Source organism: Dendrobates tinctorius, unplaced genomic scaffold (genome assembly GCF_039654945.1).
Source record: "Dendrobates tinctorius isolate UK_male_01 unplaced genomic scaffold, ASM3965494v1 ptg000038l, whole genome shotgun sequence".
Classification (NCBI taxonomy): Eukaryota; Metazoa; Chordata; class Amphibia; order Anura; family Dendrobatidae; genus Dendrobates; species Dendrobates tinctorius.
In genome coordinates, this window is record NW_027361706.1 from 27,129,469 (window position 1) to 27,142,590 (window position 13,122).

Here is a 13,122-nt window from a genome sequence, read left to right on the forward strand (position 1 = left end):
AAAAAACTGACACATGGGCCAAACACTGATGAAACTAGGATCAGAAATGCTGGTGGCAAAAAACTGACACATGGGCCAAACACTGATGAAACTAGGATCAGAAACACTGATGGCAAAAAACTGACACATGGGCCAAACACTGATGAAACTAGGATCAGAAACGCTGGTGGCAAAAAACTGACACATGGGCCAAACACTGATGAAACTAGGATCAGAAACGCTGGTGGCAAAAAACTGACACATGGGCCAAACACTGATGAAACTAGGATCAGAAACGCTGGTGGCAAAAAAACTGACACATGGGCCAAACACTGATGAAACTTGGATCCATAACACTGATGAGACTCGTACCATTTTTTGCATGCGTTAAAAAACAAACATCTGAATGAGCCCTAAGAAGGTAAATTGTATCCTTCTGCGCACCATATAGAATGCTCAGGAAAGAATAATTCTTGGTTGCAGCTGAAACCCCCCCAAAAATAAAGGGATCGACACACCTATGATTATTTTTAGTACAGATTGCATAAAGTGAATTACCAGTTTCCAGACCTCTTTATGGACGCTGTACATGTAGAAAGTAATATTGGAAACTCTGCATGTATGATTTGTTGAAACATCTTACCTTTCCAGTGCTTCTTTTCTGTAAAGCAAAAAAAGAATAACAAAAAATTAAACTGTGCAAAATACTTTTCATTTAGGGGTGTGAATCAATCGTAAAGATTTGCAGACAATCATAATTTAAAAAAATCCAAACTGAAGCATTTAAAATATGAACACTTTTCATTGTCACAATGCATATTAGAAAGATGCTTACTGTTAAATTTTAAATTTGTATGGTCACTGTGAAAATGCACTAAAAACCTGTGTAATCCACATATGACTGTATCAATCAACTTTTGTTAAAGCCAAACACTAGGAAGTATGAAAAACAAAACAGCTTAATTTAGAAACATGACCAAGAAAAAAGACACAAAAATTAGGTATCAATAAAGCAATAGAAATGTAAAAAAAAAATCCCTGAAAAAAGGCAATGAAAAAAAAAACAAGTATCCTAATTTATATAATAGGGGCAGAAATGCTACAAAAATTTGAAACTTCAAATACTAGAATACAACATAAAAACTTCATACCATCTGTGAAACACAGTGGTGGTAATATAATGGTTTGGGCCTGTTTGCCTGTATCTGGGAGGAGTTGGCTCAGTGATTCAATGAATTCTGAATTATTGCCACAAATTCTAAAATATAATATCAGGACATCTGTCCATGAGCTGAATCTCAAGGGAACGTAGGTCATACAGCAAGACAATGACTCAAAGCACACAAATCGTTCTAGAAAAGAATGGTTAAATAAGAAGAAAAGTAAAGTTTTGGAATGGCCAAGTCATACTCCTGATATTATGCCTATAGAAATGTTGTGGAAGGACCTGATACGAGCAGTTCATGGAAAAATAAAACACCAATAGAACACAGTTGAAGCTGTTTGGTAGGGAGGAATAGGCTAAAATTCCTCCAAGTCAATGTACCAGAAAGGAATTAACCTAATGGTCAATATATAATAGTATTTTCTTAAATTTACCTTATCAACAGAAAGTAAGATACCAATCAATTATAAAACACATTATATATACAAACCTGTATATTTCTTATGCCTTCAATCACAAAGTCACTGTTTATTGGGGAAAAGGTGTAAAAGAGCAAAGTAAAGCTCAGCAGAAGGCGACCCATTTTGCAAGTGAATTTTTGTCTTATAGAAAGCAAACTTTTATCATACTCAATGAGAAACCATGTTAATAAGTAACAGCAAGGTAAATTCAGCACATTACCATCCTGTCAAATATACACAGAGGTATCGATTTTATCTAACAGTATAAGTTTAGAAAAATATTAAAAATGATAGCAGTGGAACATGAATTTGGAAAATCAGGGTGCCAGCTTACACAGGAGTTTACCAGATGCTAAACAAGGGTGTGAACAAAATCATTCTAGTAAATGGAAAAGTGAAATACATAGAAGTAGTGATGGGCGAGCATGCTCGGCACTGCTCAGTGCTAGTAATGAGCGAGTATACTCGTTGCTCGGGTGATCGCCGAGTATTTTGGCGTGCTCGGAGATTTAGTGTTTGTTGACGCAGCTGCATGATTTGCGGCTGCTAGACAGACTGAATACATGTGGGGGTTGCCTGTTTGTTAGGAATTTCACACATGTATTCAGGCTGTCCAACAGCTGCAAATCATGCAGCTGCGTCGACAAACAGTAAATCTCCGAGCACACCAAAATACTCGGAGGACACCCAAGCATGCTTGGGAAAACCCGAGCAACAAGTATACTCGCTCATCACTACTCATGCTCAATCGGGCATCTTTGTGCTCGAGGAGCTCGGCACTCGATCGAGCATCCGGGTACTCTCTCGCCATCCCTCATGTTCAGCGCCTGGTCTTATGCCACTAAGCATGCAGGGATTGCCTGCCAATCAAGATAACGCCGTAGCCATGTTTGCTACTGGAATTATTGTGATTGGATGACCACATAGCTGTATCCAGCCGCATAGCTACAAAAGTCCCGAAAACGCCATCTTGGGCACATTGTACCTAGGCATACTGTAGTGCAGGGAGAGTCGCTGCTGTAGAAGGGACAGTGTGTTCTATAGCGTTTATCTAGCTGCTGGTGCAAGATTACACCAACAGGCCTTTTTAGGGCTAATTCCAATTGATTCTATTATCTAATACTCCTCCTAGCTGCAATTAGGGTTCGATTTGCTTTTGCAGTAGGAAGACTGTATTATAGACCCTTAGAGCAGGGTTGATTCCATAGTCCATGGTGCTTCTATGTTAAACCATATGAGGCAAGGAGAAAAATAGGGGTAATGGATCCAGACAGTATATAAAAAATTATTACAAGTATATAAAAATAGCAAAATTGCAGTGAAAAATTGACACCAAAATCAGGAGAGACTGGGAAGGGGAAATAAAAGGGCCAAATGCACCAATAGCCCAAGCCAGAACAGCATATAAAATGCACAAACATCAACAGTGGCAGACCTAAGTGCCTATATAAATTCATAGTGAGGCCATAATAGGCTTAAGAGTATTACCTAAGGACAGATATGCCAGTGTGAAAAGAGGCACTAATAGCAATGGCGGTAAGCTGTGTCCATAAAAAATGCAGATGGCGTCATATGAGACGCAAAAGATGTGAACAGGGACAGCTTAGTCACGTGATGTGTACGAGCCAATCGGACACAAGCGCGGGGGTCTCACCCCGCGCATGCACTCTGATGCCTGACGCCTGCTTTCATGTCTGAGGACCTGGCGGTGACGCGGCGCATGTGCCGCTGCGGCCGCTCTGATTGGCTCATACATATTACGTGACTATGCACTTGACTGTTACCATAGATACAAAAGGTCCTTCTTTCTCATTCAGCCTCTATAACCTTGAGAAAGCACCCGGTTTGAGCACAAAACGCAGGTCGGGGGTTACCCTCCGGTCTTGGGTACCTGTGCACCATTCGGTATGCTGTCCCTGTTCACAACTTTTGCGTCTCATATGACGCCATCTGCATTTTTTATGGACACAGCTTTAATTTAAAACATTGATTTGCTTTTTTTAATAAAACTTTTTTTTAGCAATACCTACATTTTTATCACATAAAGAGACACTGAATTAACACTTTTTCTTATCACAATATAATGGTATTTTTATTAGAGATGATCAACTGCCCTGAAAATAGGTGGATAATATCCTAAGATCTTCTAAGATGGTACTGAACCCTTTTAAGCTCTTTAACCCCTTCACCCCCAAGGGTGGTTTGCACGTTCATGACCGGGCCAATTTTTACAATTCTGACCACTGTACCTTTATGAGGTCATAACACTGGAACGCTACCATGGATCCCGGTGATTCTGACATTGTTTTCTCGTGACATATTGTACTTCATGTTAGTGGTAAAATTTCATTCAAATAACTTGCGTTTATTTGTGAAAAAAATGGAAATTTGGCAAAAATTTTGAAAATTTCGCAATTTTCCAAATTTGAATTTTTATGCCCTTAAATCACAGAGATACGGCACACAAAAAACTTGATAAGTAACATTTCCCACATGTTTACTTTACATCAGCACAATTTTGGAACCAAAATTTTTTTTTGTTAGGAAGTTATAAGGGTTAAAAGTTGACCAGCGATTTCTCATTTTTACAACCCATTTTATTTTTAGGACCACATCACATTTGAAGCCACTTTGAGGGGTCTATATGATAGAAAATACCCAAAAGTGACACCATTCTAAAAACTGAACCCCTCAAGGTGCTCAAAACCACATTCAAGAAGTTTATTAACCCATTAGGTGAGTCACAGGAATTTTTTTGAATATTTAAAAAGAAATGAACATCTAACTTTTTTTCACAAAAAAAATACTTCAGGTTCAATTTTTTTTATTTTACCAAGGGTAACAGGAGAAATTGGACTGCAAAAGTTATTGTGCAATTTGTCCTGAGTACGCTGATACCTGATTTGTGGGGGGGAACGACTGTTTCGGCGCATGGCAGAGCTCAGAATGGAAGGAGCGCCGTTTGACTTTTTCAATGCAAAATTGGCTGGAATTCAGATCGGACGCCATGTCATGTTTGGAGAGTCCCTGATGTACCTAAACAGTGGAAACCCCCTACAAGTGACCCCATTTTGGAAACTAGACCCCCCAAGGAACTTATCTAGATATGTGGTGAGAACTTTGAACCCACAAGGGCTTTACAGAAGTTTATAACGTACAGCTGTACAATTAAAAAATCATATTTTTTCCACAAAAATGATCTTTTCACCCCAATTTTTATTTTCCCAAGGGTAACAGGACCCTAAAAGTTATTGTGCAATTTGTCCTGAGTATGCTGATACCCCACATGTGGGGGTAAACCACTATTTGGGCGCATGGCAGAGCTCGGAAGGGAAGCAGCGCCATTTGACGTTTTTGGCTGGAATTGAGATCGGACATCATGTCGCGATTGGAAAACCCCTGATGTACCAAAACAGTGGAAACCCCCCACAAATTACACCATTTTGGAAACTAGACCCCCCCCAAGGAACTTATCTAGATGTGTGGTGAGAACTTTGAACCCCCAAGGGCTTCACAGAAGTTTATAACATAAAGCCGTACAATTAAAAAATCATATTTTTTTCACAAAAATGATCTTTTCACCCTCAATTCTTATTTTTCCAAGGGTAACAGCACCCTAAAAGTTATTGTGCAATTTGTCCTGAGTACGCTGATACCCCACATGTGGGGGTAAACCACTATTTGGGCGCATGGCAGAGCTCGGAAGGGAAGCAGCGCCATTTGACGTTTTTGGCTGGAATTGAGATCGGACACCATGTCGCGATTGGAAAACCCCTGATGTACCTAAACAGTGGAAACCCCCCACAAATTACACCATTTTGTAAACTAGACCCCCCAAGGAATTTATCTAGATGTGTGGTGAGTACTTTGAACCCCCCAGTGCTTCACAGAAGTTTATAATGCCCGGGGCATGAAAATAAAAAATTTGTATTTTTTCCACAAACATGATCTTTTAGTCACCATTTTTTTATTTTCCCAAGGGTAACAGGAGAAATTGGACCCCAAAAGTTGTTGTCCAATTTGTCCTGAGTACGCTGACACCCCATATGTGGGAGAAAACTACTGTATGGACACACGTCAGGGCTCGGAAGGGAAGTAGTGACGTTTTGGAATGCAGACATTGATGGAATGGTCTGCAGGTGTCATGTTGCCTTTGGAGAGCCCCTAATGTACCTAAACAGTGGAAACCCCCCACAAATGACCCCATTTTGGAAACTAGACCCTCTAATGAACTTATCTAGATGTGAGGTGAGCACTTTGAACCCCCAAGGGCTTCACAGAAGTTTATAATGCCCGGGCATGAAAATAAAAAAATCGTATTTTTTCCACAAACATGATCAATTAGTCCCCAATTTTTTCATTTTCCCAAGGGTAACAGGAGAAATTGGACCCCAAAAGTTGTTGTCCAATTTGTCATGAGTACACTGACACCCCATATGTGGGAGAAAACTACTGTATGGACACACGTCGGGGCTCGGAAGGGAAGCAGTGACGTTTTGGAATGCAGACTTTGATGGAATGGTCTGCGGGTGTCATGTGCGTTTGGAGAGCCCCTGATGTACCTAAACTATTGAAACTCCCCACAAGTGACCCCATTTTGGACACTAGACCCCCTCACGGAACTTATCTAGATGTGTGGTGAGCACTTTGAACCCCCAAGTGCTTCATAGAAGTTTATAACGCTCGGACGTGAAAATAAAAAAATCATTTTTTTCCACAAAAATGATATTTTTGCCCCCAAAATTTTATTTTCCTAAGGGTAACAGGAGAAATTGGACCCCAAAAATTGTTTTGCAATTTGTACTGAGTAGGCTGATACCCTACATGTGGGGGTAAAACACTGTTTGGGCGCAAGGCAGAGCTTGGAAGGGAAGGAGCACCATATGACTTTTTCAACTCAGAATTGGCTGAAATTGAGATCAGACGCAATGTTGCATTTGGAGAGCCCCTGATGTGCCCAAACAGTGGAAACCCCCAATTCTAACTCCAACCCGAACCCCAACACACCCCTAACCCTAATCTCAGGCCTAACCCTAACCTTAGCCCTAACCCAAGCCCTAACCCTAGCCCTAACCCTAACCCTAGCCCTAACCCTAACCCTAGCCCTAACCCTAGCCCTAACCCTAACCCTAACCCTAGCCCTAATGGAAAAATGGAAATAAATACATCTTTTTTTATTTTATTATTTTTCCCTAACTAAGGGGGTGATAATGGGGGGTTTGATTTACTATTTATGGCGGTTTTTATATTTGGCAGCTGTCGCACGCTAAAAGACGCTTTTTATTGTAAAAATAGTTTTTGCATCACCACATATTGAGAGCTATAATTTTTCCGTATTTTGACCCACCTAGTCATGTGAGGTCTTCTTTTTTGCGAGACGAGTTGACGTTTTTATCGGTACCATTTTCGGGCACGTGACATTTTTTGATCACTTTTTATTCCGATTTTTGGGACGCAGAATGAACAAAAACCAGCGTTTCATGAATTTCTTTTGGGGGGGTGCGTTTACACCGTTCCGCGTGCGGTAAAATTGATAAAGCGGTTTTATTCTTTGGGTCAGTACGGTTACAGCGATACCTCATTTAGGTAGTTTTTTTATGTTTTGTCGGTTTTATGCAATGAAAACTATTTTATATAAAAAATAATTATTTTTGCATCGCTTTATTCTGCGAGCTATAACTTTTTTATTTTTTCGCTGATGATGCTGTGTGGTGGCTCGTTTTTTGCGGGACAAGATGACGTTTTCAGCGGTTCCATGGATATTTATATGCGTCTTTTTGATCGCGCATTATTACACTTTTTGTTTGGCGGTATGATAATAAATCATTATTTTCTGCTTCGTTTTTTATTTTTATTTTTTAAGGGGTTCGCTAAAGGGGTTAACTAATGGGACAGTTTTATAGGGCAGGTCGTTACGGACGCGGCGATACCTAATATGTGTACTTTTATTGTTTTTTTTTATTATTTTCAAAAAATGAATTTATTGGGGAATATTTTTTTTTTTTTTTACTAATTTATTTGGCGATTTTTTTAAATTTATTTTTACATTTTTTTTTAATTTTTTTTTTACTTTATTACATAGTCCCAGGTGGGACATCACTGTCCTGTGACAGATCGCTGATCTGTCACATCACAGATCACTGTGACAGATCAGCGATCTGTCACAGGCAGTGCCGAAGGCTTCCTCATGCCTGCGCTTTGCAGGCACTGAGGAAGCCAGCTTCCTCAGGTCCCCGAAGGCCCCCGTCGCCATCTTGGATTCTGCGGCCTGGAGGATAGGAGCCCCCCGCAGCAGCGCTGCACATTGCGCTGCCGTGGGGGGCTCAGGGAAGCACGGAGGGAGCTCCCTCCCTGCCGATGCTTCCCTTTAACTCCCGGTACACCGCGATCATGTTTGATCGCGGTGTGCAAGGGGTTAACGTGTCGGGGGCGGTCCGTGACCGCCCCTGACACATTGTGCCGGGTGTCAGCTGTGATAATCAGCTGACACCCGGCCGCGATCAGCGGCGCTCACCACGTGGGCGCCGCTGAACGCGGTAGACGTACTATCCCGTCCACGGTCATACGGGCCCGGGTACCGTGGACGGGATAGTACGTCGGATGTCAGGAAGGGGTTAATGCACACACAGCTTTATTAATGTCAAATTCAAAGTGATCTTTCTTAACCTGTCTGGCTTAGTGAAAACAGAGGATACCAGCAGCTGCATACAGGTGGTGTGTACAGATCTAATATTGGACTATTACAACATAAAATAAGCAAAAATAATTAAAATGAAAATGTTAATAACACCTATACTTTGTGAGGTAGACTGTAATTTTTTTGATTCTGAAGACTTGTGATTCTTATTTAATAAACAGTCTTCCCTGCCTGTGACACACAAGTCTAGGGTTCAGGATTCTTTGGTAGCAAAATTAGGACACAGGGTATTAAACTGCCTCCTTGGATTACAATTGCTGTGAATGAAGATTAAAAAATATGTTATTCATTGTTGTTACTGCAGAAGATCACACAGATCAATTAACCTACAGTCCCACTGACAATGCAGCTGCAGCACCTCCCTATCTCACATTATTGACATATTGACAACCACTCCCATTTTCAATGTTGCTTCAGCACTATGGCACTAGTACAACAGAACCCAATTTTGACATTTTCCGTTCCTATGTAACACAGTAACATAGTTATTAAGGTCGAAGGAAGACTTTAAGTCCATCTAGTTCAACCCATATCCTATCCTAACCTGCCCTAACATGTTGATCCAGAGGAAGGAAAAAAAAAACCCATGTGGCAAACAGTAAGCTTCACATTGGGGAAAAAAATTCCTTCCCAACTGCACATACAGGAATCAGACTAGTTCTCTGGATCAATGCCCTATCAAGTGTATATAACCTGTAATATTATACTTTTCAAGAAAGGCATCCAGTCCCTTCTTAAATTTTAGTAGGGAATCACTCATTACAACATCATATGGCAGAGCGTTCCATAGTCTCACTGCTCTTACAGTAAAGAATCCGCGTCTGTGAGTATGCTTAAACCTTCTTTCCTCCAGACGTAGAGGATGCCCCCTTGTCCCCGTCACAGGTCTAAGCGTAAAAAGATCATTAGAAAGGTCTTTGTACTGTCCCCACATATATTTATACATTGTAATAAGATCACCCCTAAGCCTACATTTTTCAAACTAAATAACCCCAAGTGTAATAACCTGTCTTGGTATTGCAGACCCCCTAGTTCCCTAATAACCTTGGTCGCTCTTCTCTGCACCCGCTCCAGTTCAGCTATGTCTTTCTTATACACCAGAGACCAGAACTGTACACAGTATTCTAAGTGTGGTCGCACTAGTGACTTATATAGAGGTAAAATTATGTTCTCCTCATGAGCATCTATGCCTCTTTTAATGCATCCCATTATTTTATTTGCCTTTGCAGCAGCTGCCTGACAATGGCCACTAAATGTGAATTTGTCATCCACCCATACACCCAGGTCTTTTTCAGTGACAGTTTTGCCCAGTGTTTTACAATTAAGCACATAATTATACATCCAATTTCCTCTACCCCCCAAATGTGGAATGAGCGGTGCACTCTGACCTCCTATCCCGACACTCTAAAATCATAAAATGGTGCTGCTTGGCTCGTCCTCTTCTTTTATACTGGCAGTGATAGTTAAATCTCAAACAGTTTGACTTCTTGGGGATCTGAAAATTTCAGGACATTTGATTCAAAGTCAATTCTCCGTGTATCAATCCGATCATCTCTAATATTTATGCATATGTGGCGCCCCCAGGGGTATGGTCGCCACAATGGCTTTGCCTTCCTCCAGGGGAGGGTAAATGCCAGGCTTGGAAGCAGTGATGGGTCTCTCCAGCAGTTAACCTAATGCATGCAACACAGTTCCACTCCGGGCCAGCAGGGGGAACTCTGAACCAGGATTCTGAGAGGAGTGTCCTCTGAGGGCCAGGAGGAAGAAGGGTCAGATAGTCTGCGGAGGGTGAAGTGTGCAGACGTGAGGTGGAAAGCTGGAGGTCGAGCTGCAGAAGGCGAGCTCCCTCAGCTTGAGAGCGCACAGAACTGGAGCCTGGTCTCCACGGTGGTATGGATACTGACGGTCCTGCCACAGATACCAGAGGAGTAGGAGGCTGTAAATGCCCTGCTCCCAGCAAAGACTTGGGACACAACAGCAATTGAATAGAGAGCCAGGACTGAAGAGAGGAGTCCCCGAGAGAGGCTACAGCTGTCTGTCATACAAGTATAGTTCTAGGAACATCTGAAGAGAGGCATTTCAGAGTAACTAAGTACTAGAATGCTTCACACTACAAAGCGCTAGGAAGGAGACTGCACAGCCCTTCTGCTGAGAGAGAATCCTGATCTGCTTCCAGGCTAACCTGCCCCAATACCATCTGTGATCAGGACCCTGGACTGCATATACTAAGTAACGGTACAGAAACTGCAACCGCTGTGTCTTGTCTGTTCCCTACGCTTCCAGCACTGCTACATCCCCATGCCGGTTACATCTACACTGCCCTGGGACTACAGCTCCACCTGTGGGGAGCTTTTACATCTTTGCTGCGCCCTACCATCAGTCCCAGCGGATCTGTATGCAGCGTTGGCCTAACACCATACTTGCCAAACACCACGGGTGGCGTCACAAACTATTCCATTAACTACATCTCCCCATTGATTGGGCGCCCTGGGCCACGGACCGGGTCACCGCTGCTGTGACACATCCCCCCTGACACCGGCCCGGTACCGAGTATCCCACAGCCCTGGGTGTGAGGGCGACCCACATATCTGTATATTGTGCCTGAGCATAGGAATCTGCTCAAGCTCAAGTTAACATCTTCATTGGTATGCTTTAAAAGGCTTATACAAAAGACAGTTCTGAGAACCTTTTCCTGGTCCCAAAGTATGTGCATTCTGATATACTGATAAAAGCCATCATGCCCTCCACCCCTAGTACAGTGTCATGAGCGGGAAGGGGGTCTTGGGAGGAGGGTTTATTATGAATGTTCATGACACAGAGTTTTCTCCAAATCCTGAAGCTTTAGTGGGATTGTAGGAGTGCGCGCATGATTATATTGATGATAATAGTTAATATTATTACAGGGTGCTGAAATAAGGATAAGCTACAACCACTGAAAGTACATAGTGTAAAGAACCAGAAAACCACTGCTCTGTACACTGTGTAGTGGTCATACTGGGGTACGTCAACTCAGCTCCCATTCACTTCAATTAGAATTGAGCATCAGTGTCCAAAAATGGCCATTACCCAGAGTACGGAACTGTGCTGTCCTGGCTCTATACACTGTTTATGAAATATCCTTAGGATGCGTCATCAATATCCTATTGGTGGGGGTCCATCACCCAGCACCCCTTGATCAGCTATTAGCATGTCTCATGGCTACTGGACGTACACTCTGTAGTGAGCTGTAATATTTCAGCTCTGTACACTGTGTAATAGCCATTCTCAAGGAACCCGGGCTGTCTGCCCATGCCAAGACGGGCCGGACCCTGCCTCATTCTCTCCCTTTAAATGCTGCAGTTAGTGTAGATTGTGGCATTAAAAAATTTAAACAGCAAATATAAGAATTTCCTCTCATCTCCACCATTAAAGTGGAGCTGAGGCTGTGTATTAAATGTTGTCCCGCTCCTAATAGCACGTGCAGTGCTGGTTCTCAAGAAGTAAATAGTAAGTTATCCTACAGAACCTTTGCTGTTTGCATTGCTGATAACCCATTCATGACCTGTCACCGAGATCATTGATCCCAAAATGCTATATGCAGTCTGTCTCTAACACACAGATTATGAACATTTTCCTTTCAATAACTGCACAGAAAAATTGCTGATGATTACTATACGTGGGTCTCACCCCGAAAAGTTAAAAAAGGTCTATGAAAAATAACAAAAAAAAAAATCTTGTCTGGCATTGCCTCCAGATTCAAGTAATCAGTGCTGAGCTACAATGTCATTATTTCAAATATTGCACTTACTTCCACCAATCACTAATCTAACTATTATTATTACGTAAATACACAAAATACTCTATAAACTGCTATTTATACCTACATCATTTTATCACTAGCCCCACGTGAGAATTCTCGAGGGGGCGATTTTCATGCTTCTCTAGTGCTGAATATATACAGGAGCTTCTCACAAAATTAGAATATCATCAAAAAGTTAATTTATTTCAGTTCTTCAATACAAAAAGTGAAACTCATATATTATATAGAGTCTGTTATGAACTGGTCACCGAGGAGGATGGCAGGAATAGGCTAGGCCACCAGGAAACCAGAAAGGTTGGTAACTTAGCGGATTGCAGACCCCTAATCCTAACAACACAACTAGCAGTAGCCGTGGAGCGTACCTACGATGATTCTAGACGACTTGGCACAGCTGGAGAACTAACTAAGCCTAAAGCAAGAAAGGTGAAATCTAAACTGCCCCGGAGTAGAACCCGCAAAGGAATAGATAGCCCCCAAACATATATTGTTGGTGAGACAAGATGAGACACAAACGCAGGCAGAAAACAGACTGAGCAAATGATGGGGCCCAAACTGACTAGATAGGATAGGAAAGGAAAGACTGTCTGCAATCACGCAAAAACACTGAAAAATCCAACACGTCTGATGTACAAAAAACACTGAGGTCTCACGACCTCTCCCCCACTATATCAGCCTGCTGGTGTGAACTAGAAGGAAAAACACCGTGAGCACAACTTAAGTACTGGTGCTAAAGGTTAGGTTCCCAAACCAAATAGTTATAAGTTATAAACCTAGCACTCAGCTTTAGGATATATGCAGAAGAATATTTATTGTAGTACATAAAAAAAAAAAAAAAAAAAGCAAAAAACTTTTTTGTCAAATTTTGACCTTCTTCAGTTACGTAGTGGATACTGTGGATACTGTGTCTGGAGGCACGTCCTGCCCCATTTACTGGCTAACACAAGGCTGTAGGATGGATCTCCCCAGTGAACAGCATACGCGCATATTTTGCCCCATCTACTGGCTTCTATAAGCATACTAC

The 13,122-nt window shown here is 41.9% G+C and overlaps 1 protein-coding gene across 1 annotated transcript in view; it reads right to left on the reverse strand.

The window, feature by feature from the left end:
* LOC141088290 (inter-alpha-trypsin inhibitor heavy chain H3-like) overlaps positions 1–1,733 on the reverse strand; it is a 208,349-nt gene extending 206,616 nt beyond the window's left edge. The window contains exons 1-2 of the mRNA XM_073574304.1: positions 1,635–1,733; positions 623–640 (exon numbers count right to left, since the gene is read on the reverse strand). Of these exons, the coding sequence (XP_073430405.1) occupies positions 623–640; positions 1,635–1,727 (111 nt within the window). The 5' untranslated portion in view covers positions 1,728–1,733. The remainder of the gene's footprint in view (positions 1–622; positions 641–1,634) is intronic.
* Positions 1,734–13,122: the final 11,389 nt, after the last annotated feature.